At 52.7% G+C, this 25,702-nt stretch overlaps 1 protein-coding gene across 1 annotated transcript in view; it reads left to right on the top strand.

Moving 5' to 3' along the window:
• Positions 1-25,702, top strand: part of RASGRP3 (RAS guanyl releasing protein 3) — a 90,166-nt gene that overhangs the window by 47,738 nt on the left and 16,726 nt on the right. Inside the window, exons 2-9 of the mRNA XM_056125199.1 lie at positions 8,841-9,032; positions 10,408-10,510; positions 13,014-13,076; positions 13,904-14,035; positions 15,744-15,891; positions 16,808-16,981; positions 18,067-18,183; positions 20,577-20,852. Of these exons, the coding sequence (XP_055981174.1) occupies positions 8,963-9,032; positions 10,408-10,510; positions 13,014-13,076; positions 13,904-14,035; positions 15,744-15,891; positions 16,808-16,981; positions 18,067-18,183; positions 20,577-20,852 (1,083 nt within the window). The 5' untranslated portion in view covers positions 8,841-8,962. The remainder of the gene's footprint in view (positions 1-8,840; positions 9,033-10,407; positions 10,511-13,013; positions 13,077-13,903; positions 14,036-15,743; positions 15,892-16,807; positions 16,982-18,066; positions 18,184-20,576; positions 20,853-25,702) is intronic.

The following is a 25,702-nucleotide window of genomic DNA, read 5'->3' as shown; positions in this document are numbered from 1 at the left end:
CCTTCTTGGAGAGCCCGGCAAGCTATGGAGAGTATCTTGCTCGCACGGCAAAGCCTGGCAAGCTCCCCATGACGTATTAAATATGCCAAATACAGTAACAAGAAATCTCATGATAGAGACGTTACTGGCCCCACTCGAGCAAATCGATGAACAATGGGAGGACCATGACTGTGACTGTGATGTTTGGAGAATGCATGTAGGCTGTCTGGTTAGAAGGGTGCTGAGGTAACAAGTATACGCCTGCCCCATGGTGTAGTTTAGAAATCAGAAGCCAGTGTTGAAATGACACTACTGGAGATGAGATTGAGGTGGGCATGGGTGGATACTGCGTGACCACGTGAGGACCGCCCAAGCCTGGGAACCTGCCTCAGTTTCTCTGGTTCTTTCACCTCATCAGCGTCTGAAGGATGGTTGGGAAAGACCTCAGCCAAACCCAAGCTGGACCCACCTCTCTGAGGAGTCCCTTTCGCTGGACTATCTCCCCAGACCGAGTCTTCCCACAAACCAGTTATTATGCATGATTCAGTTATGGGAGGTCTTGACATCTTCTTGGGAGGTTTTGTTTTGAAATGCAAGAACTAGTTGCACTGTATTTTGTGGTGAGGTAGAATCCTCGTGCCTTGTTGCTTGGGGAATCTTGTAGGTCCCAAGTATCACCCCATATGGTCTCCTGAGCACCACCAGGAGCAGTCCCTGAGCCAGGAGAAAGCCCTGGGCACCTCAGGGCACGTTCCCCCCAAAGCAAGCAAACAAAACAAAACAAAACAAACTAGACAAACAAAATGCCATCAGTGCCTGGAGACAGTCCCAGTGCCTGGGGGAGTCCCACAATGGACCTGGTGCTTTGGGGTGGACTGTGGGGCATGGGGTAGGGGGGGTTGGGCACTTGTGGGGGGCAGGGAGCCCCTCCCCAAACCGGTATGTACTGGAAGTCAGCAGGAAATCAGGAGACTCTCTCCCCACTGTTCTGTCCTTTCAGACTTCTTTCCGAGATGTCAGTGACCTGCACGCCCATTTCCCTTCTGCAAATGGAAGATGACCCTGGCCACACTTGGGTCCCATCCATGGCCACTGGGACACAGGTGGCACTAGTGGCGTTTCTCGAACTTTTCCCTGGAGTCTCTTGCCTCTGACCTCTTTGGGGACTGGCCCAGGTCTTTGGATCCTCTCCAGGACTATGCTTGCTAAATGTTTGCTTCATCTGTTTTGGGGTTTGGGGTCTCCTTGGTTGTGCTCAGGGCTTACTCCCAGTGTCCATTTCTTTTAGGCACTGAATCATGCATAATTCTTTTTGCAATATAGTTACTGAAGGGTCTTCATGCCGATTACTGTGCCTCCTTTCAGTCCAGTTCTTGCTCAGCGTGATCCTTTCCAATGACCACTGTCATAGTGGCCCTTCTCTGTCCTAACTGCACTCCCCTGGGCCCCATCACCACTTCCCCCTTTGTTGCGAGCTTCTTAGAATAGAATCAACCTTTAAAAAGTGTTCTTTTCTGTTTGTTTTTGTTAGGGACCACATCCAGCAGCATCCAAGGGTCACTCCTGGTGGGGCTCAGGGGACTGTATGTGGTGCCGGGCATCCAACCTGGGTCAGCTGAGCGCACAGTCAGCACCTTACCTGTTGTGCTAGCTCAGTGAACAATCCACTCACCCATCAGTGTGCCCACGAGCTTGGACGTTACCAATGTCAAATTCCAGAACACTTGTGTGGTGCCCCAAGGAAGCCCGAACATCCTGTATCAGCCCCTGTTCTTCCCTTCTCTGCCTCGGTCCTTGGCTAACACTCTTCACTCCTGCCTCCATGGGCCTTCCTAGCCTGGACATTTCACAGAAGAGAAGGGCCAAGCATGTGGCCTCTGGGTCACGGTCTTCCACTGAACTTAATGTTTTCAAGGTGTAACCCTGCTGTAGCATGAATCAGTGTTGAACTCTTTTTTCAAGTCTAGGTCAAACTCCAGTGAATAGAAACACTTCCTTTGCTCCACGCATGCTCCGGGTCACGGCTATCCAAGTTGCTTCCACTTTTTGACTCCTCTGAGTACATCTGTGTACAAATTTTTGTGTGAACATACGTTTTCAGTTCCCCAAGGAATGAATTTATTGAATGTTCTGGTGATCCTAAAATTGTATGTTTGAGGAACTGCCCTGATGTTTTTTTAAAGGAACTGGATCCTTTTTTCATTCTCATTAGAAGCCTGGGAGGGTAAGACAGAAAGTCCAGATGAAGGGAAAGTAAAACTCCCCCTAAAGCCACACACTAGATGCAACCCCAGTGTGCGTACCCCAGCCCCTCTCTGTCCTCTGACATCCCACCAGGTTGGCGGGAGCCCACTGCATGGAGATGGTGATGAGTGAGTTGGTCCTCAGGAGTTGGGAGTGAGAGGGGAAGGCCAGGGTTGAACAGCTGCCAGCTAGCAGTCATAGGAGAATCGGCACACGGAGCTGAAGGGGTACCTGGGACCTTGAGGCAAGCCAGGAGAGGGATGTTTTGGGGGAATCCTCCAGGGAAAGTGGCCCAGAGGCAGAGGGAAGGGGACTGGAGTGATAGTGTGGTGGGGAGGGTGTTTGCTTTGCGCAGGCTGACCCCGGTTTGATCCCCCAGCACCCCAGTAGTACCCGGAGCCTGCCAGGAGTGATCCCTGAGTCCAGAGCCAAGCCCTGAGCATCGCCGGGTGTGGTCCCCAGGCGCGGGGGGACAGGAGACTGTGCGCTGTTCTCTTCTGGGAGCTGGGTTTTACAGTCTCTGGGTCTTGGCCGTTGATGGGATTACATGGCGCTGGGGGCCAGTTGGTGGGTGTGGCCCCCGCCTACTGGAAGGTGGAGGATCTGGGTGGAGGATGCTCAGCCCCGATCCGAGCAGGCTTGGAGATCTCAGCCCCGGGACCCGCATGCCTTTGTTCCTCTGCCAGTACCTTCATGCATGTGGAGAGTGGTCTCAGCATGGTGGTGGCTGGTTCTGGAGGTCTTCGGCTGCCGGTCCCCAAACAAAACAAAATGAAAAATGAATCAAGAGGCAGGAAGAGGCGATGGGGCGGGTGGCCTTTCACACAGCTTCTGCTCAGTGTGTGTGATTCCTGCTAGCATTGGGTGACGTTCGGGATGGACACTGGAGAGAGGGACAGAGCGGGGTCTGGGTGAACTCACAGTGCGTGGAAGACAGCCTTGAGAGGGGGTGAGAATCAGCGAGTATTTCCTGGAAGTGCTCACAGTGGAGCCTCAATTCATTCCTTCCTGCTCTCGAGTCATGAATGTATGAGCAGTGGCCGTCCATGGCCCCCTCACCTTCTCCTTTGTCTCCCCAAATCCGTGAGTGAGCAGAAACGGGCCCCTTGCATGCAGATGCAGATGCTCAGGAATCATGCAGTTTGGCAAACAAGGAGGCTGAGCTAACTGAGAATTCCAATTACACTCCAAAGCGCCTTTTGGCGTTCTTGATTTTTTTTTTCTTTTTGGGTCACACCTAGTGATGCACAGGGCTTGCTCCTGGCTCATGCACTCAGGAATTACTCCTGGCAGTCCTCGGAGGAACATATGGGATGCTGGGAATCGAACCCCGGGTCGGGCCACGTGCAAGGCAAACGCCCTACCCACTGTGCTATCACTCCAGCCCCTTGGCATTCTTGAAAGCGGTGCACTGACCTCCTTGTCTGACGATGTGAATCTGTTATTAATCCACTTCTAGATATTGTGTCCGCGGGGAAATAACTCTGCATTCTGAATAATTGCTTCAAAAAGTCGACAACATTCCATAATATTCAGATTTCCCGGTTCGTATTTTTTTTCTCCATCTCTGAATGATTTTATTTCGTTTCACTAGGAATATGGATTTAAGGAAGCAGAGTAGTAGAAAGACAGACCTCTTAGCTCACAATAAGCCTGCATATATACCAATTCAGGCCGTCTTTTTAGTTAGCTCTGAATAGGGCATAGAAATTATATTGAGGGGAGAAAAATCGGTAGGTGAAGATACAATCATGAAGAAAAACATGTAGGTATTTCATGCCTGTGATTAGGCACTCTGATTTTTAATCTGTTGAAATGTCATGAGTTATACTATATTAAGACTAATATTTCATGCATTGGGCATCTTACTGCTCCACCCTCAGCTGAATGTCCACATCCTTCGACCAGTGTCCCTTAAACCCTGCTGGTCTGACCCCTCTGCCCTGCTGCTACCTTCAGTTCTGTGGCTTCGTATCTCTGAGTGTCTTCTCAGTGGACATCATCTGCCACCTTTCTGTGTTCCTTTATACGCCAGATGAGTGAGATTATCCAGAATTTCATTGCCACAATTCTTACACTAACCAATATCTGGAAACCAAAGTGCCCCAAAGATAGGTGGATAGGAAGCTGTGGCAGAACACACACACACACACACACTGGAATACTATTCAGCTATATAAAAAAAAAGAAGTTTCGCAATTTCTTTCAACTTGCATAGAACTTGAAGGAGACATGTCAGAAGAAAGACAAGTACTGAATAATCGCATTTTTTGGTTATCGTCTTAATAAATTTTCTTTTTTTGTTCCCCTGGGGAAGCAAAATATTTTTTTTTCCATGTTAGAGATGACAAAAGTGAGCATTAGAGAACTTAAATGGAATCTAAGAAGCCATTGACATTTTCTAGTGAATCATATTTTCTCCTTCTGGGGAAGGTGTTATGGGTTATTTTCAGGCATAAAGAGAAATTAGTCAGTGTCTTGGAATGGAGGAAAAGAAATACCCTAATCTTGAGATTTGCTTTTCCTTTTAGAGAAAGAAAGAAATACTAATTCTAGAGAAACGTCCGTAAAGTGTTAACAAGTCATTAAGCTGAGAAGTTAAATTATGGGTTTTAAATTCTACACATCTATTTGAAAGTAAAGAGAGAAAACTAAAAGACATATATTCGAGTTCCTCTACTTCATCCCCCCATGCTTTAGTGTCAATTGGTTCCAATAAAAGTCTAAACCCAAATCCCTGATATACAGTAGTTTTAAACCGAGACTCTCCCATTCCATAAAAAAAAATGACTACAAATAAATACACCAGTTCTAAAGAGGAGTAAAATGTCTTCACTAGATGCTGATGAATTGCGGTTTATAGAAATTAATATTGCATGTTAAAGGAGCTCTGTATGTATAAATATATTTTTGTTTCGCTTTGTGGAGCAGGGGTGAGGAGGGAGAAACGAGGAGCACAGAGATTTGGGCCACGTGGGATGGTGTTCAGGACTTACTCCTGGCTCTGTGTTCAGGGATCACTTCCGGCAGTGCTCAGAGCAGCATATGTAGTGCCAAAGACCAATCAGGGGTCAGCTGCATGAAAGGTGAAGTCTCTCTGGCCTGGAAAGTGATGTTATTTTTTTTTCTTTTTGGGTCACACCCAGCAAAGCACAGGGGTTACTCCTGGTTCTGCACTCAGGAATTATCCCTGGCAGTGCTCAAGGGACCATATGGGATGCTGGGAATCAAACCCGGGTCGGCCGCGTGCAAGGCAAATGCCCTACCCGCTGTGCTATTGCTCCAGCCCCCATGATGTTATTTTTTAAATCTAGCATCAGAGTTTTTAAAGTTTATTGTTTTGCTTAGCAAAACCAGAAAATTAACAAACAAGAATAAAGCACTCTAGAGGCCCTATGCTTTCATTTATTTCTACATTCATTTATTTCTGCCTTTCTTTAAATCTGAAGAAAGGCCAAAACTCAGTACACCCTTATCAGGCCCCAACTGTTTTTCTCTGCCTTCAGAGTTAGCGCTAGATTTTTTTTTTTTGGTCTGTTCTTATGTCTTTTTCATGTGATGGTAAGTTTTCTGACTGGAATTGGTGACAGCCATCCCATGCCCAATTCTGGAACCACGCTCAGGCTTTTCCAGGCACTTTGCCCTGTGACGCCACTGTATGTAGCTGGAACTTTCTGTCTCAGCGCGTGACCCATAGAATGCAATTCTCTTAGGTGACTCCTCTCCTAGGAGGCCTTCCTAGATCTCCTTAGTCTTCCTGGATCTCTTCAGTATCGAAGCAGGGAAGCCCTATTGCCCTGCACGCATCTGTGTCTCTGACAGTGGACCACATGGGCCATTGTTTTTATAATAAACGGATCATGATCTATGTCCTTCAGGGAAAGGTGGGGCCCTGGAAAAGGGTTCTTGATGTCACCAGGCCAGAGCACAAAACGCTGAACATGAAACAGATGCTTCTGTTCGTTGTTGTTTGCTGTTGAACTGGCCTGCGAGCACAGAGATTCTTTGCAGTCACTCTTGCAGTCACTGCCTATGTTCTGGAAGAGCGACCTGAATTTCAGGTTTGCAGTTTCCTCCTCTAGTGTGGTGCAGTGCTGGATTTACAACACCGTGATCTCGATTCCACGTGTCCACCCTCCCCATACCCACAGCAGAGTGCCCCTTCCCTCCGCCCACGTCCAGGGACCCCCTCCTGCCCACCGTCCACCGCCTGCAGCCCCAGGTGAGCTCAGTTCTGAGCTCTACGGAATTCTGATTTTATCTCTTCCTGGTGTTTCCAGACAGACAGCTTCCTTCCCTCTGAGGAGAGCAGTGTCGGATATGAGAGGGATTTTGTGCCTTCTTTTCTTGTTCTCTGACTTCTTCAGGGCATTCTCTGCGACAGCTTCATTCTCTTGGGGTCTCCTGTGTGTGGATTCTATCCTAGGAGCTGCCACTGGCCTCATGGGGTTTCTTCAGTCACTGGTAACATCTTCTTTGCTCATAGTGTTCAGTGCTATTTGAACACTAAACAGAAGTTCAAAACCAGCTCAGAGCTCCTGTACAGGTCCTTCTTGTAACATTATTTTTTTTGCAACAGTTCAGCATATTTTAAGGTGATAGGGCGTCTGCCTTTTACGCAGCCAACATGGCCAACCCGAGTTCGATTCCTCCGTCCCTCTCGGAGAGCCCGGCAAGCTACCGAGAGTATTCGATATGCCAGACACAGTAACAACAAAGTCTCCAATGGAGACGTTACTGGGCCCGCTCGAGCAAATCGATGATCAACGGGAGGGCCTTTACTTACTTTACTAATTAAGCATTACTTAATTTATTATTGTAAATTATAAATTATTGTAGCAATAATTTAGCTACATTTTATTTATTCCTGGATTTCCAGGAAGAAGACAAATCTCTCAGAGTTGAGTGGGCCAAATGCTCTGTGCAGTGCCCGGCACAAAGAGAACTCAAACAGATGAGTGTGAGGGGCTGGAGTGATTGTACAGCGAGGAGGGCATTTGACTTGCACATGGCCGACCCAATGGGCTTGGTTCAATCCCCAGCATCCCATATGGTCCCTGGAACACCTCCATGAGTGATAAGGTGATACTTAAGCATTGTTCAATTTATCATTTAATTATTTAATTGATTATTGTAAAAAGCCCTTCGTATCAGAGAGTACAAGGTAGTGCGGGCAACATGGGGCAAATCTTCTCCAAACACTGTTGGACACTGAGTCAGCCCCCTTCGGGGGTCCGTGGATCCTCCACAAACAGTTGGATGAGAACATCAGATATGTCCCACTCGTGGCTGGGTGAAATCTTGCCCAAGAGAAAGTGAAATACTGAACTTTTTAAGCCTGTTTCTGGCTTCTGAGTCCAGACCTGGGGGCTGCGCATTTCTCTGTCGGAGCGCAGCTGCTCAGAGCTGCCCGTTAGCTGGTCTAAAACTGGATGTGCGTTTCTTACTCCTCTCCGATGCCTCCGTCACCGGTTTCTCCAGCTCGAATTGCGCCATATTAAGCCGAGTCTGGGTGCCGCGTGGACACTTGTGGACTGAGGGCCACACCCGATTCAACTCTGGCGCCTCTGAAGGGAGAGAGCCCTTTTTTATTTATTTATTATTGTTTCATTGAATCACCGTGAGATGCAGTTACAAAACTTTCATGTTTGAGTTTCAGTCATACAATAACCCATCCCTCTACCAGTGTACATTCTCCACCACCAATGTCCCCAGTATCTGCCCCCCCCTTCCAACCCTTCCCCTGCCTCTATGGCAGACAATTTCCCCCATTCTCTCTCTACTTTGGGGCATTATGGTTTGCAAAACAGATACTGAGAGGCCATCACGTTTGGTCCTTCATCTACTTTCAGCACACATCTCCCATCCTGAGCGATCCCTCCAACCATCATTGACTGAGCGGTCCCTTCTCCATCCCAGCTGCCTTCTCCCCCAGCTCATGAGGTAGGCTTCCAACTACGGAGCAATCTTTCTGGCCCTTGTGTCTACTGTCCTTGGGCGTCAGTCTCATATTATGTTATTTTTATATTCCACAAATGAGTGCAGTCATCCTACGTCTGTCCCTCTCTTTCTGACTCATTTCTCTTAACATGATACTCTCCACGACCATCCACCTATAAGCAAATTTCATAACTTCATCTCTCCTGACAGCTGCATAGTATTCCATTGTGTAGATGTACCAAAGTCTCTTTATCCATTCGTCTGTTCTCGGGCACTCGGGTTGTTTCCAGATTCTGGCTATTATGAACAGTGCTGCAGTGAACAGACAGGTGCAGATGGATGTTACTTCTACTATGAACAACTGCCTCTTAGAAATGATCCAACCCCTGTAAGAATCATGTACCCTTTCCAGGCCCAAGAGAAAAGGCGTATAATGGCGAGCTGGGGTGCTCCCAAGCAGTGCTCAGGAGGCTGGCTCCGACACCTCCAGAGAAGGGAAAAGCAAGGCCAGCGGGCAGGCAGCGGTGGCCTGCACATGTTCAAGGAGGCAGTTGCCTTTGCCCTGTGAATCCCACAGTGTCGGGCCTGCCTACCTCACAGCGCTGTACAGAGGTTCACTTGGACCATAGAGAAAAGGTCTGAGCACCACCTCGATGACTTTCTTCTTGTGTCTGCAGCTTGGAGTACAGCGAAGGACAGAAGCCCCAGGCGGCACGGATGCCAGCCGCTTGCGTGACTGCGGAGATGGTCTGCGTGGCGCCGAAGACGTCTCCTGTCTTCTGACAGCGGCTGTGGAACCATGGGGTCGAGCAGCCTCGGGAAGGCGGCCACCTTGGACGAGCTGCTGAGCTCCTGCATCGAGATGTTCGGTACGAGCCTGCCCCCTCCTCCCCCGGGCTGTCCGGACCCGGCCCTTCCCTGCCCGACACCTGGGTGGCCGGGAACGGGATTCGGTCTCCAGACCTTGGCACTGAGGTTGTTCGGGTGGGTTTGGGTTTGGGTTTGGGTTTGGGGGCCACAGCCAGTAGTGCTCAGGGTTGACTCCTGGCTCTGTGCTCAGAAAGGCCCTCTGACTGCCAGTCTACCCGCATGTCACTGAGCACAGCTAACACCTGTGCCTGGGTGGGAAGCCTGGTTTCTGCCCATAACATCACCCATGAGCCAAGTGGGTGGGCTGTGGGCAGCCTATGCCAAGTATTCGCGTCTATCCTGACATGCACCAGGGCAAGGCCCGGGTTTCCCAGGCCACGGATGGGCTCCTATTCCCCACCCTTGCGACCCACCAGCCACCTCAGGTTTCTGGAACATTCCCTGCGTCTTGCTACCGCCAGGTCCTCATCACAGTCCTTTCACTGAGAGTCTGTTTCCAGCCTCAGCTCGGGGCTAGTCCTGTTAGTGCTCCTGATACCGTCCCATCAGGACTGCTGGCAGCTTCCTCCGCTTTCTCACGGGCTGCCATGGCAGGTCCAGGTACCCCCAGGGTTCTCTGCCAACCAGGCTTTGGGTTCGATGCAAGGGTCCAAGGATGTGGTGCTGCTCCAGCCCTGCGTCGCTGGGGATACCGGGGAGACCCCCAACAGTGATGCGGATGCTCAGGGGACCACGGGGCTTCTGGTTCAAACCTGGGGCGTCAGGTGCATGCTAAACGTGTGCCCTAACCATTGCACTACCTCCTGACACAGGGAAGAAAGAGGCCAGAGGGGGTGGCGCGAAAAAACACCCAGCAATCTGTGAAAGCTGAATTTCAGATAAATTTTCAGCACGAACGTATCTTAAGTCATGCAGAAAATGCACTAAAAAATGTGCTCTACCTTAACGCAGAGTTAATGAAGCGTTTTATATTTTTATTTGCTAAATCCGTGGCGTGAGACCTCCCCCTGCAACTCAGAAAGAAACACCAGCCTGCACAGAAGGGTGGCAGGCGTGGCTGTAGAAGTTTCTTCCCTTCTGGGGGTCTGGTTTGGCGCCACACCTGACCGGGCTCAGGGATTACTCCTGGCTCTGCCCTCAGGATCGCTCCTGGCAGTGCTCGGGGGGCGCCTTTGGGTGCTGGGGATGGCACCTGGGTCAGCTGCATGCCAGGCAAGTGCCCTCCCCGCCTGCTACCTCTCCAGCCCCTGGAGACGTTTCAGAGGGTAGCATGAATGTACGACTGTCTGAGTGTCTGACTGTTTCTCAGCCGGCACCGGACAGAGGGAAGGTGCCTGCCGGCTTCTCATGCCCGTTTTATCCGTATCTTGACAGATGACCACGGAGAGCTCCACAACAGCTACCTGCCCAGAATCGTTCTCCTGATGCACCGGTGGTATTTGTCTTCCACCGAGTTGGCAGGGAAACTTCTCTGCATATATCTTTTCGACTACTGCGCAGTTCTGGCCCTCGTAAACCGAATTCTCTGTTTGGATGCAGAGTCTGACCCAGAGCGGCAAACTAGGAGGAGCCGATAGTCTTGGGGCGCTTCTCCGGAGGGAGACCAAGACCAGGCCAAGCAGCTGCAGGGCCAGCCGCTGGCCGCCTGCCCTCTGGGTGTTTGGGGGCGCCTGGAAACTCTAGCCCCGGTCTCAGAGGAAGCGGGGAGTGGAGGGCCGGGGTGGAGACTGCAGGCTGCCCCCAGTCTCAAAGAAGGAGCGCTGCACGTGGACTCCAGGGATCGCTGGGCCCCTTTTGGGTGGCAGACAGCTGCAGCCCCGCCCTAGCCCCGCCCCAGTCATGGCCCCGCCCCAGTTTAGCCCCGCCCCGTTATAGCCCCGCCCAAGTCCTAGCCCCGCCCAATGCCTAACCCCGCCTCAGCCCCAGCCCCAACCCCAGCCCTAGCCCCGCCCCAGCCCTAGCCCCACCCGCCCCAGTCCTCACCCCAACCCCATCCCTTGTTCCGTCCCAGCCACAACCCCAGTCCTAGCCCTGCCCCAGCCCCAGCCCCAACCCCAGTCCTAGCCCCGCCCCAGTCCTAGCCCCGCCCCAGTCCTAGCCCCGCCCAACTCTTAGCCCCGCCCCAGCCCTAGCCCCAACCCCAGTCCTAGCCCCACCCTAGTCCTAGCCCCGCCCCATCCCTAGCCCCGTCCCAGTCCCAACCCCAGCCCTAGCCCCGCCCCAGCCCTAGCCCCGCCCCAGCCCTAGCCCCGCCCCAGCCCTAGCCCCACCCCAGTCCTAGCCCCGCCCCAATCCTAGCCCCGCCCCAACCCTAGCCCCGCCCCAGTCCTAGCCCCACCCCCAGTCCTAGCCCCGCCCCAATCCTAGCCCCGCCCCAACCCTAGCCCCGCCCCAGTCCTAGCCCCACCCCCAGCCCTAGCCCCGCCCCAGTCCTAGCCCCACCCCCAGCCCTAGCCCCACCCCCAGCCCTAGCCCCGCCCCGTCCCTAGCCCCGTCCCAGCCCCGCCCCCAGCCCCAGCCCCCCGCCCCTGGCCCCGTGTCAGCGCAGAGATGCCACTGGCACCTCTTCCCTTGCAGCTGCCCGTCAGGCCCTTCGGGCAGGTCGGTGTGATGTGTTCTTACCTGGAAGTGCCCTTCGGACGCGAAATCCCAAACCAGCACAAGCCGTGCCCGGGCCGCCCAGGTCCCCTCCCTCCGGGCCCTTGGGTGCTAAGGACGCCCGGTGCCCGTCTGTGCCCCACGCCCGGTGCCCGTCTGCACCTGACGCGGCTGAGGCTGGCTGCTGCGGGTACCTTGGGCAGAGCCCGGCACTGGGCATCATCCCACCCGCCCCTTGAGCTCCGCCCTCCCACAAGGGCCGCCCCTTCCCTGCCCGCTGCCCACAACCTGGCGGGGAGGGCTGGGGGGTGGGCTCCCTGGTTCTGAGGAAGCCCAGTGCCCAGGAATCAAGGGCTCCCTGGGCTGGTGACTAGAGGCTGGCCGGACAGGTGGGGCAGTGACTCTGTCGGTAACTGCAAATCTCTCCGCACAGCACTCTTAGGCCAGTCCCCTGGGATCAATGAGAGGGGATGTGGAGGAAGGATTTCTAAGGTAGATGCTGGGGATCGAACTGGGACCTCACAGAGGCAGGCCTGCAGGCTGGCCTGAGCCGCATCCTGACCACTGTCTGCCTCAGCCACAGTCCCTGGTACACAGCAGAAACACTGTCGATATTTATTTTATTTTTGGTTTGGGGGCCACACCCAGCAATGCCCAGGGGTTACTCCTGGCTCTGCACTCAGGGATCACTCCTGGAGGGTTTGGGAGACCCTACGGGATGCCGAGGATTGAACCCGGGTCAGCTGCATGCAAGGCAAGCTCCCTATCCACCATACTATCACTCCAGCCCCCAATGTCAATATTTATTTGTGGGAGAAAGAACAAATAAACTTGAGAACCACTTGTGTTGGTACTCTACCTAAAAAAAAAAAAAAAAAACAAAAAACAAAAAACAACAGCAACAGTTTTCCAATACTGAAGAAATCAGAGCACTGGAATAGGGCAATCACCCTAAGTGCAAAGCATGGGTGTTTCTGTGACCTGGCAATTTAAAAGCACTGAGAGTTGGCACAATATCTGTAGGCACCGTCCATGAAACTGACCCTGGGAAGTGAAACTAGTTTTATAAGTGGCTCTTTTTCCAAATCACAGTCTGTCCAAGAGCCATAATAAATAAAGACTCCATTTCAATCGCTCAGTGCTCACACCGGGGAAACCCACCACAGCAGACGTGGAGACAGTGGAACACAGCGATGGGTTTGGGGTCTGGAGAGATCACACAGGGTGTAAAGGCTTGCTGGCAGCCAACCCTGGCTTGATGCCGGGAACTCGCACGGTCCCCCCCAACCCCACCAGGAGTGACCCCTGAACAGAGAGCCAGAAGTGAGGTGGGTGTGGCTCCCCCATAAACCCACAGAAGAGTGTTTCCTTTAACTGAGCACGTATCGAAATGCCAGCCATGAGAACGGCGACGAATTCCGACTCAAGATCTGCTACTTTATGAGGTGAGACAGTCGCCCACGGAACTGCTCTGTCGCTTCTGGTCTTGGACGTGCCGACACTTAAGTTCCTTTTTCCCTGAGCAGCAAATCTAACAGGACCACAGGATAGAACCAGACCCGCCTTTCATGGATTTGACTAAGAGCCACGCTCCTGAGCCAGAGCGTACAGCGGGGGAGGTGCTTGTCTTGAGTGTGGACAACCCCAGTTCAGTCCCTGGCACCCTATAACGGCTCCAGGAGCCAGGATGAAGCCCTGAGTATCATGCTCTCCTCTCATCCTGGGGGGCAGGACAGATCCACCGTCTGGCCTAGAGACCTCGCCTTGTCCGCTGGGATGCAGGAAGTTCACCTGCCAATGCTCAGAAGGGGGGAACATCACTTTGTTTTTCCTTGTTTTGGGGCCACACTTGGCAATGCTCAGGGGTTATTCCTGGCTCTGCTCTGTGCTCAGGAATTACTCCGGGTGATACTTGGGGACCCCAGGGGGATGCCTGGAATCGAACCTGGGTCAGGCGTGTGGAAGGCCAGCGCCCTCCCCCGCTGTACTGTCCCCCCAGCCGCAGGTTGACGACGGACACTTTTACCCACTCACATACTGCTCCCTCCCGGGGCGGCCTTGGGTACGGGGCTCATCCCAGCCCGGCAGAAGGATGCCAGGGAGTGGAAGGCAGGAGAAAGGACGAGACTGGCATGCCAAAGATAGGAGGTTGCTGGCCCTGGACCTGGATTGGGATGGACCTGGGTTCTCTGTTGAGTGCAACAGGGCACATGCCCTTGGTCAAAGGTCTTGCACCACCTCCTCCGGCTCAAACCTCCTCACTGCTTTTCAGGTACTGGATTCTGACATTTCCTGCCGAGTTTAACTTGGATCTGGGTTTGATCCGTATGACGGAGGAATTCCGGGAAGTGGCTAGTCAGCTGGGATACGAGAAACACATCAGCCTCATCGACATCTCCAGCATGTAAGAGTGGGCCAAGTCCCTTGCAGCCCCACCCAGCAAGCCAGGTTTGGGGGAGGGGTGCGTGCAGACCCCACGCGACCGTGTCTCGAGAGTGACAGAACCAGGGTGCAGCTCTTAGCATCTCCCTGCAGTCAGCCCCGGGCACTGCCAGGCTGACTCCACGTAGCCTCGGTTTCTGCATTTGTAAAATGCGGAGGGTCGCTTCCCCGTGGGCTTCCTGAGAACACCAGTCAGCACCTAAGGGAGCCCGTGAGGGCCCTTGGACGCGCTGCGTCTGCTCACGGAAGCCGGTGTCCTTGCTCTTCACCGGCCTGGGAGGGCTACGGCATCATGTGGGAGAGCAAGTCACGCCCCGCCTCCACACAGATGAAGCAGGTGACCAGGCACTTGTGCAGGTGGAGAAGCCCTGGCCACACTGCTCCCCAGAGAGCAGAGCCCAGAGCCGGGTGTGCCAGGAGCTACCTTAGAAGCAAGATAAACGCTGCCTGCAGAGCACAACCGTTTGGCCTGAAGTGTCTGGGCATCCACGTGGTCATGTCCCGCTGACTTAGGCATTCCTGCTGGACCCTTCCCCTGAAACATGTTCTTTTCAGGAGTCATCAACTGTGTGTAGTCAAGGAGGTTTGTTGAAAATACAGATGACCAGGGTCCGAGAAGATAGCTCAAAGGATGGGGGCAGGCAGGTGGCCTGGGTTCAATCCCTGACACCACATCGTCCCCCCAGCACTGCCAGGAGCCACTTCTGAACACCTCCCCTGTGTGGTTCCCCAAACAAACAAAAATACGGATCTTCAGATTAATACATGAATCTGTATTTTATTATTTCTAATAAAAATAGAGTTATATCATGAATAATGGTATTTTTTATATTTGTTATTAATTCTAATAATAAATATTCGGAATATTTATTATTCTCAATAAATTAGATTCTCTAAAAGTGAAATCTAGACTTCCACCTTTATAACAAATTTTACTATATATATATATATGTACAATATGCCAAACACAGTAACAAGAAGTCTCACAATGGAGATGTTACTGGGCCTGCTTGAGCAAATCGATGAACAATGGGAGGACAGGACAGGATATATATATATATTTTTTTTTTTCTGCTGTGGGCAGGAGTGATAGCACAGCGGGTAGGGCATTTGCCTTGCATGCGGCCAACCCGAGTTCGATTCCTCCGCCCCTCTCAGAGAGCCCAGAAAGCTACCGAGAGTATCCCACCCAAATGGCAGAGCCTGGCAAGCTCCCCGTGGCGTATTCGAAATTCCAAAAACAGTAACAACAAGTCTCACAATGGAGACGTTCCTGGTGCCAGCTTGAGAAAATCAGTGAACAACGGGAAGATAGTGTGTGATACAGTGTGACTTCTTGCTGTGAAGTGTGACTATTAGAGTCTGGTGGTTTCCATGTGCCTGAACGCCACCATGTCTAGGTTGATCAACTACCCTGTGTGTGTCCCCAACCCTGCCCTTCATGATCCAAGCCTTGCCAGGCCCGTGCAAAGGAAGCAGGAGCGTCAGGGCAGAGCAAACACTCCCTATCCAAAGTTCACGTTCCCTGGTCCAGGCGAGTGATTTTCACTTGATGGGAAGGCTGTGCTCTTGGCATCAGCTCCTGCGAGCACGGCCAGAGCCCGAGTCAGCAGCTACTGACAAAGCTAGGGACTTCCAGCTTGCTCACAGATGGCCCCCTGTCTCTGCAGTCCTTCCTACGACTGGATGAGACGAGTCACACAGAGGAAGAAAGTGTCCAAGAAGGGGAAGGCCTGTCTGCTGTTTGACCATCTGGAGCCCGTTGAGTTGGCCGAACACCTCACTTTCCTGGAGCATAAGTCTTTCCGAAGGATCTCGGTAAGAGGCTGGGGGAGATTCATCCAAGGATAACAAACCAGGCCCAACTTCTCCTGAGTTTGGTTTGAGTACTCAGCGGGGCTGGCGTGCACCGTTGGCAGAGAGCCCTTTATTCAAAGGAATGATCCCCTTTAATCAGGGAGAAATATTACCTCGTCTCAATTTTATTTCTCAGGAGTTGTATTTCTTGTGGCTATTTCCAATGTCCCCTTTTATAGGATTATAGCATGATTTTTTTCTGAATGTTCAGAACAGATTTGAGGGATATTTAGCCCCACTAACTTCTCCCAGGTGAACACTTGGGAGGAAATATTTGTCTAGCTTGGGATTTGGATAAGTGCCTAATTGTGCAGAGGTGTCACGAGCGAGCTCTGTATTTGAAAGAGAATCTGACAGGAGTCTGGCAGTTTCTTTACCAGAGACAGAGATCCAAGGCAAGCTTTTCCCTGACTCTTCTTGATGCGTTTCTTCTCTGCATCTCCCCTCTTCCTTTTGACAGTGGTCTCTGTATCCGCCTTCTCTCTCTCCACTTGCCTGGAGACTCTTTCCACAGCCAGCCCAGGTCTTGGTCTCACCAGGCACTGGGATTCACTCTTCTGCCTTATTTTCCAAGCACTTTCTTTTGCTTTTTTGGTCATACCTGGCAATGTTCTGGATGTCTCTCCATCCCTTGTACAATCTACATGTACTGGTGATGCAGATCCTGTGTCCAGTGTAGGTGAGGGCAGGGACATGCAGCAAAGAAACATGTGGAAGGTGCCAGTTGGTCCAAATTATCAGGGCTCCATTATAACCAGGAAATGCAAGAACTTGTTAGGTTGTCGTGAAGCAATATTTCCCTTATTACATGCGACTTTTAGATTCTGATTTTGCGAAGACTCCATTCTGATTCAGTCTCTGGGTCTTCCTTGGCCAGTTCACGGATTACCAAAGCTATGTCATCCACGGCTGCCTGGACAACAACCCAACCTTAGAGCGGTCCATTGCTTTATTTAATGGGATCTCCAAGTGGGTGCAGTTGATGGTGCTTAGCAAACCCACCCCCCAGCAAAGGGCAGAAGTCATCACCAAGTTTATCAACGTTGCCAAGGTATGTCTGGGTACTGGACTGGGCTTCTCAAGGGATTGATTGGACTGGGTGCTTAATTCAACTCTAATGGGAAAAGTCAGTGAGGAGATCTGGGGTTTATAGTGTCGATGCATCAGACAATTAACCTCTTTATATCCCTGTCTCAGAGATTAGAATGAAGAAATCATGATGCTCTCATGTAAAAAGCCTGAGCTTGAACGGCAATACTTAGATAAGCACTTAACATTGAGATTGTTTTAAAATTATTTTATTTATTTTATTTTTGCTTTTTGGGTCACAACTGGCAATGCTCAGGGGTTACTCCTGATTCTGCACTCAGGAATCACTCCTGGCGGTGCTTGGGGGACCATATGGGATGCTGGGAATTGAACCCAGATCAGCAGTGTGCAAGGCAAATTCCCTCCCAGCTGTACTATTGCCCCAGCCCCAACATTGAGATTGTTCTGTAACTCTGTTGGTATGTTTTCAACTGCTATATTTTCTTTTTCTTTTCTTTTTTTAAAAAATTTTTTATTAGTGAAACACCATGAGGTACAGTTGTAGACTTACAAATTTTTGTGCTTGGGTTCCAGTTATACAATGATCCAGTACCCATCCCTCCACCAGTGCCCATTCTCCATCATTTGCACTTTTTTTTTAATTTTTGTTAGTGAAACATCATGAGGTACAGTTGTAGATTTACAAATTTTTGTGCTTGGGTTTTAACTGTACAATGATGAAACACCCGTCCCTCCACCAGTGCCCATTTCCCACCACTACTTCATCGTCATTTGATTTTTTTTCCTGAATTCAATTCAAATTTCCCAGACTTATTTATTTATTTTTTTAAATCGTGCATGTCACAGCAGGTAGGGCGTGTGCCTTGCACGCGGCCGACTCGGGTTCGATTCCCAGCATCCCATATGGTCCCCTGAGCACCGACAGGGATAATTCCTGAGTGCAGAGCCAGGAGTAACCCCTGTACATTGCCAGGTGTGACCCAAAAAGCAAAAAAAAAAAAAAAATTGTGCATGTCTTGGTCAATAATCCAGCAGGTTCGGAATGATTCGAAAATCCTGACAGGGTCCTGACATTTCTTGTTGCAGAAGCTCCTTCAGCTCAAGAACTTTAACACCCTCATGGCAGTGGTGGGCGGCCTGAGCCACAGTTCTATCTCCCGCCTCAAGGAGACGCATTCCCACCTCTCCTCAGAAGTGACGAAGGTCAGTGGCGTGGGGCCTCGTCCCAAGCAGCATGGCCATTGGTCAGTGGTTTGGGGGCTGCCTGTCAACAGACACCACTCAGAGGGGGAGATGCTTCCTTGTGGCGCTTCTTGGGGAACGGGAGCTTGAGAACAGACAGAGCTGTGTCTACTGAAAAACTCGGTTGGAGTGGGGTTAGATGCCCACCAACAAGCCTCGCCAGGACCAGGGAGATAGTACCGAGGGAAAGACTCTTGCCTTGCATGCAGTTGAACTAGGTTTGGTCCCTGGTACCTCATAAGGTGTCCCGAGCCCAGAGCCAGGAGGAGGCCCTGAACATCACCAGGCGGGGCCCCAAAACAAACTCGAAAAGCTTTGCCATGCCAGTAATATGTCGCAGTGTCTCACATTTGGCTCCTACGGTATGCTGGGCACTGTGATATGATATGCTCAGGGGCCCAGGTGAATAAATGAAGCCGGGGCCAGTGACTCCCTCCAGGACACAGTGATGGGCCTGGCAGGAGACAAAGGCAGAGGGCCAGGGCCTTGTATGGAAAGTACCTCCAAGTACCCCAAGTACAGCCGCTGCTCTGTCATTTCTCAAACTGAGCTGTCCCGTCACATTTATTTCCAGACCACAATAATGCCTAACCCTGTTAAGCCAAAAAGGAGCATTTCATCCTGATGAAAAGTGTGTGCCCTGTGTGGCCGTGCGCATTTGCTGGTGGGTGCGGACACTGTCAGCGGCAGGCTGAGAAATGACACTTGGAACTCACTAAGCAGTGAGGAACGGGATCCTCTCACTGGCCCGGCTGGGCCAGTTGCAGGCATGGTCTGACCCAGGCTTTGGCTCAGTTTCTTCTACTTTCCTCAGGACCAGGGAAATGATGTTTCCCTGGTCACGAAAGTCAGTCCGGTGTCAGGAAAATCGCCCCCTTTTGTCCTGCTCCCCTGGAATCAAAGAGCTTCGTTGCTCTGGTTGGCATTGCCAGTCATGCGCCTTCCCCTGCCTGAACCTAGAGCACTTGCCGGAGGACTGCATGCGGTGATTGGCTCCTGTTCGTATTCCTGAACCCATCACATACCCCAGGGAGGGGGCTACTCAGTGGTCCATCAGGACCCAGTCTGGGACCTGGGGGTGGAAACCGCTCCCTGTGTGTAAGAGAACGCTTTTGGGAGAGTCAGGGATCAACATTATTAGTCAAATCTGGTAGCGGTGGGAGCCCCCAACTATAGTATAACTTACCCCTTATAAAGCACAGCAAGCCAACCACAGACCCACCACCCAGCCATCCAACGCTGCACTCACTCCAAGTAGGGTGGGTTCAGCTTCCCAAAATCTCCTCGCCTTTCGGTTTTGTACGCAAAACTGATGTTAACGGCTGTGAAGAACAAAGAATTCAGCCGAGGCTCCTGAAGACTTAGAACTACCAGTGTGCCTTCAGAAATGAATTCTCCAAACTCTTTTTTTAAAATTTTATTTCATTGAATCACCATGAGATGCAGTTACAAGCTTTCATGTTTGAGTTTCAGTCATACAGTGATCAAACACCCATCCCTCCGCCAGTGCACATTCCCCACCACCAATGTCCCCAGTATACCCCCCCCCCCACCACCATCCCCCTGCCTCCCTGGCAGACAATTTCCCCCCATACTCTCTCTCTCTCTCTCTCTACTTTTGGGCATTATGGTTTGCAATACAGATACCGAGAGGCCGTCACTTTTGGTCCTTCATCTACTTTCAGCACACATCTCCCCTCTCGAACGATCCCTCCAACCATCATTTGTCTTAGTGATCCCTTCTCCATTCCAGTTGCCTTCTCCCCCTGCTCACGAGGCAGGCTGCCAACTCGACTTCTCCAAACTCTTTTTCCAGGAAAGGAAGCTGAGACCCCCCACCCAGGTGCAGTGACAGTTTAGTGACTGGCAGGGCCTGACTGAGGCCACACGCTCTGCTACCCCTTAGCGTGACTTCTCTCTCTCTCTCTCTCTCTCTCTCTCTCTCTCTCTCTCTCTCTCTCTCTCTCTCCCCTTATTGTTCCTGAGTCACTTACAAGCAATCTCTCTCTTGTCACTTCTTGGAAAACGTCAGAGCGTTTCAAACACCACATTCTTGAATTGTCAGGCCATACATGCGTGTATTTGTAGCCAGCAATAGTTCCATGAGTCACTAAATATTTACCCATCCACGATGCTGTTTAAAAGCCCAGCATCCCCGAGCACTAAGCGGAGTCTGTGTCTGGCCCAGGGAGAGCACAGCCGCCTTCCCTTCTTTGGCCCTGGTTCGTGTTCGTCCACTAGTAACGCCGGTACCGCGGCTGCTCTCCACAGCCAAGGAATTTCCTAACCGCACACTCCGGGGGTGGACAGAAGGGCATGTGGTCCGAAAGCTCCCCTTTTCCATCCGTTTCCAGAACTGGAATGAGATGACAGAACTGGTCTCCTCCAACGGCAACTACTGCAATTACCGCAAGGCCTTCGCGGACTGCGACGGCTTCAAGATCCCCATCCTTGGCGTCCACCTGAAGGACCTGATCGCCGTCCACGTCATCTTCCCCGACTGGACGGAGGAGAACAAGGTGAACGTCGTGAAAATGCACCAGCTGTCGGTCACCCTGAGTGAACTGGTCTCCATGCAGAATGCCTCTCACCACCTCGAGCCCAACATGGACCTCATCAACCTGCTCACGGTCAGTCTGGGGGGGACGCCGCCCTCCTCACTGCCCGGAACCATGCTCGGAGCCGGTCACACCCCTGCCTCCCATGCCGATGGTGCCGGCGATGTGCTGAAGTGAATTAAGTCTTTGGGGATGGGGAGAAATCCCAGGGGGAGGAAACCCAGACTCGAAAGCAACAGTCTTGGGACAAAGCAGTTTCTCTTGGCTCAGAGAAGCCAGATGGTGCCCGCAGCCTGGTCCTGAGCCTCTAGGGCAGCCTGACACCCTGCACCCCTGCACCCCGTCACCTCTCTGCCTCTCCGTCTCCCCCCACTGCTGAGAGGAAGTTCACCGTCTTGCACAGATCAGACCCGCCTGCATCTCTCAGCAACCCTGTCCCCTCTGCAAACCCTCGGGGACGTCCTGGCCTGGCCTTACAGACCCCTCAGGACAGTGGCTGCTGGCACTCCACCCTCACTCAGGCCCCGCTTCTGCAGGGTAGGGGGGCTCCTTCCGCACCCCACCCTCACACCTGCTCCCTCTGTTTCCCGGTGTCCTAAACTCCCTTCTCGGCCCGCTCCTGGGTCAGAGTCCAGAGTCGCTCTGTCCGGGGCACGTTCTGTCCTCGCTTTCTACTTTCCCTTCAGCAGAGTGTGTGTGTGTGTGTGTGTGTGTGTGTGTGTGTGTGTGTGCTTTGGCTTTGGACCCCCCCTCCCCACCTTATACCGCTGCGGCTGCCGGCCACCTGGAGGAGTCCGCAGAGGGGCCAGGAGTGACCACCAGGGGCTCAGACAGGAGCGACTTTCCGCCAGCTCCCACATGCTGGTGTGTGGTGGTGGCAGCAGGTCAGGGAGGGTCCCCAGCCACTGCTCCTTGCTGGCAGCCTCTCCGGCAGCCTCTCTGGCCCCTGGCTAAACGCAGATTTGCAGCTGGTACCCACCCCCCCCCTCCCCAGGCATCTACCCTGTGGCCTCAAAAACCCGGCGGCCACACTGGCTGGACGAGTTTCCTTTGTGGTCAAGGACCCCAAGAACCGTCCGCAGCCCCCAGAGCGTGGAGCCACCAACCCCCTGCAACGGCCCCAAGGAACCCACGTGCAGTTCCCAGACCTTCTCCTCCATTCCTAGAACCCGAGGTTGTTTATCAGAGAACAGAGCGAGGGCCGTGGGGCGGTGGTGCCCAGCTGTACTCTCGGCAGGAAGCAGAAGTCCCCACCCAGCCCCACAGCCCAGAGCCAGTCTCTCTCGGGGGTTGAGTTTGTGTAGCAAATAGTAAACACGCAGGCGTGTCTGCAAGGGGCTGGGGCTGGGGGTGGGGGGGTGGGGGGGGAGGGCGCCCCAATCCAGACACCTGCCAGGGCTCATCATCTGTCATGTAAATCGGTTTCCACAAATAAGCAACCAGAGTCGTACCCCCAAACGGGTGGCAGACCACAGCCACAGGTGACGTCTGCCACCCGACTAGGGGCCGCCTGGCCTCGGGCCAGCGTCCAGCCTGTCTGCGTGAGGCCCACCCAGACAGAGATGCGTCTCCAGCCAGGCAGGGAAGTGATGGTGAGGGAGAGTCAGCCAGCGGGTACTTAGGGAAATTCGGAAGGATTTGGGGAGAGACTGGGGAGATGCAAGAAAATATTTCCTTTTGATGTTGGTCAAGAGATAAAAGAGGAAGAGACTGTGCGACAGAGAGAGGGAGGGAGGGAGAGAGGGAATGAGAGAGAGGAGACAGAAGAGAGAGTGAGAGAGAAGAGAGAGGGAGGGGGGGTCCAGGGGACCAGAGAAGGACCCAGGGGGCACCCAGGGTTGTTCTACGAAGCCAGGCCTGTTGGACTCGCCTCCGACATTGGTGAGGCCATTCACGAGCACACATCCGCGGGCACAGCACCGGGCAGAACTCAAACCCAGGCCCAGATGCCACAAGCCGGCTCCGAGCAAGGCCCTTGGTCCGCCGTGATGGGCCCGGTTCTCCTCAGCAGACGCTCATGGGTGCCACGGAGCCTGGCCGGGGCTGGGGGCACGTCGCACTGCCCTGTCCATCACTACAGAGGAGGAGGCAGGCCCGCAGACTCGGGGCCGCTTGCACTCGGCTAACTCCGTTTCAACCCCAGCACCCAGAGCGTCCCCGCCCACCAGGAATGATCCCGGAGCACAGAGCCAGGAGTAAGCCCCGAGCACCGCCGGGTATGACCCATGCAAACGGGAAAAACAAACAGCCCATGAGAGACGAATGCACAGAGTTCACACAGGAACAAATGCTCGCAAAGGACAAACGTGCACACCCTGTGCGGACCCTTCTCTCCTGCACGTGCGCCTGAGTGCTGGGCTGAGTGAACCATGCAGACATTCCTGCTGCATCCGTGAATACCAGCACTCTCCTCTCCCTCCCTCTCCTTCCCGCCCTCTCTCTCCCTCTGTCTCTCTCTGTCTCTTTCTTCTCTTTCTCCCTCCCTCGCTCTCTCTGTCTCTGTCCATCTGTCTGTCTGTCTCTCTCCCCTCCCCCCCAAAGTTGCAGAGAGGACAGGTCAGCTACAGAACAAAGGCTGTGAGGCAGGAACTCCAGGACGTGCCATCGGAGGAGTAGGAGTGCTCCCACACAGTGCTCAGGAGACCCCAGGGACCCTCCCAGAGACTGAACCAACCAGGCTGGCAGTAACTGCACACGCAGAGGCCTGAGGACCAGGTGCTGCTTGGGCCCTGCAGAGCCAGGAATCACCCGGGGCACCCCCCGGTAGTGTTGTGCAACCCTGAGGACACCCCCATGACAGTGCTCGGGGCACCCGCAGTGCTGGATCTGAACCCAGGCTGAGTGCACGCGGAGAAGCGCCTCCATCCCTGCGCGATCTGAGCCGAAGGGCCGTTGTTATCCAAGCACCCAAAAGGCCACCCACCAGACGGGTGGGGTTTGGGGGCCCCCCTTCTCAGGCAGGGCCGGGGGGACCCCTGGCCTGAGCCACCAGGAGCCTTCAGGGCTCCGTTTCTGGTTTCAGGCAGCGTGAGCGAGTCGGATTCTGCTCTCGGGGTATTTTTAACCCTCACCGTTACTTTTACCGGCGAGTCTATGCAAATGGCTGGAAAGCCCCTGTCAGCTCACAGTCTCCTAAGAAAAGCAAAGAGGTTGCAGAGGGGGCCTGGAGGTCGCCGGGGCCAGGTGCGGGGCCCAATGGCCTCTCCGCCTGCCAGAAAACCCGCAGGCGCCTTGACGGGGGCGCAGAGCCCGGTCACCCCCACTGAAAGGGCCACACGCGGCATTTTTCTGGAGCAACCGGATTGTCCCTAGGTGGGACTTGCAGGCCTCTGTTATTACAACGGGCTGGGGCAGGCTGGCAGGGAAGGCGTGGACTGGGCAGCGGGGACAGAGGGTGGCCAGCCTTCGGGATCAGCACCGCGCCTCGCCTGCTCACCAACGGCTCCCAGGGACGCTGGGGAGAGGGGTCGCTTGGAAAGCACTAGAGCATCTGGGTCGAGAACTGCCCATCCAGCTGGCACGGACGTTCCCTGGGAGCTTCGGTTTTTTTTAATTTTTTTTTGTTTTTATAATTTTTTAAAAAATTTTATAAAGTCGTTCACAATATTTGGCTCCATTCAATATTCAAACACCAACACCACCACCCCAATACCTTCCCACCACCAGATTTCGGATGTTTCCATCCCAAATCCCGATCTCTGCCCCAAAGCTGAACCGAAATGATATATTTTCTGTTGTTTGTTATGAAAATCTGCTGAGAATGCTAGAAAAAAAAGTATCCTTAGAGGAAAGAGGGTGAGAATTGTTGTATTTCACCCAGGCGCCATTAAGCCCTTCTATAAGTGATCACTAACATGTTGTTAGAGGTTGAGCCTTGTGTGTTTTTAATATCACGATCACGATCACCCTGTTGTTCGTCGATTGCCTCGAGCAGGCACCAGTAACGTCTCCTTCTTCCTAGCCCTGCGATTTTAAAAGAGCCATTTCAATGCTCTTTCAGGATCAGGAGAATGAGACCCATCATTGTTACTGGTATTTGGCATTTTGGGTAACGCCACGGGGAGTTTGCCAGACTCTGGATACTTTTGGTAGCCTGCCAGGTTCTCCAAAGGAAAAAAGAGATAATAAGATATCGTGTGGCTGCAAATGCGGCCTCGTGCTTCCGGGAGCTGGGTTTTATAGTCTCTGCGTCTTGGTCGTTGATGGGACCAAACTGGCGCTGGTGGGTGTGACGCCTACCTACTGGCAGATGGGGGGTCTGGGTGGAGAAGGCCCAGTCCCAATCTGAGTAGGCTTGGAGACCTTAGCCCCGGGATCCTCATGTCTGGGTTCCTCTGCCAGTTCTTTCATGCATGAGGCCCATTCGGACGTGTGGAGAGTGGTCCCAGCATGGCCGTGGTTGGCTCCAGAGGTCCTCAGCTGCTGGGGCTCTGCTCGGGGTGGTGGTGGGGGGGGAGAGAAACTCAACCCTCCCCCCTCCAAGGGGCCCCGGTGAGGACAGCCAGGTGCGGGGGCAGGAGACTCTGTTTTTAATATATATATGTATATATATATATATATATATCACAAAATCACAATCACAAATCATCCTGTTAATCGTCGATTGCCTCAAGCAGACCCCAGTAACGTTTCTTTCATCCTAGCCCTGAGATTATATTCAAGGCTCTTTAGGAGAATGAGACCCGTCATTGTTACTGGTATTTGGCATATTGGGTACGCCACAGGGAGTTTGCCAGACTCTGCTGGCAGGAGCCCCGGGGAGAGTTCTCTTTTCTATATATATATATGTATATATATATATGTAAAAAATGTATATTTCCCTCTAAGACTGGTTGCCTCCTACTTTGAAACCTGTCAAATGTGGTGTAGTAATCCTGGCGTATGGGTAGAGTATGTGGTTTGAAGTATTGCATGGCCGCCAA

The sequence above is a fragment of the Sorex fumeus genome, unplaced genomic scaffold (genome assembly GCF_029834395.1).
Source record: "Sorex fumeus unplaced genomic scaffold, SorFum_2.1 ptg000006l, whole genome shotgun sequence".
In the NCBI taxonomy this organism is placed as follows: Eukaryota; Metazoa; Chordata; class Mammalia; order Eulipotyphla; family Soricidae; genus Sorex; species Sorex fumeus.
This window is presented reverse-complemented; position numbering and strand designations above follow the sequence as displayed.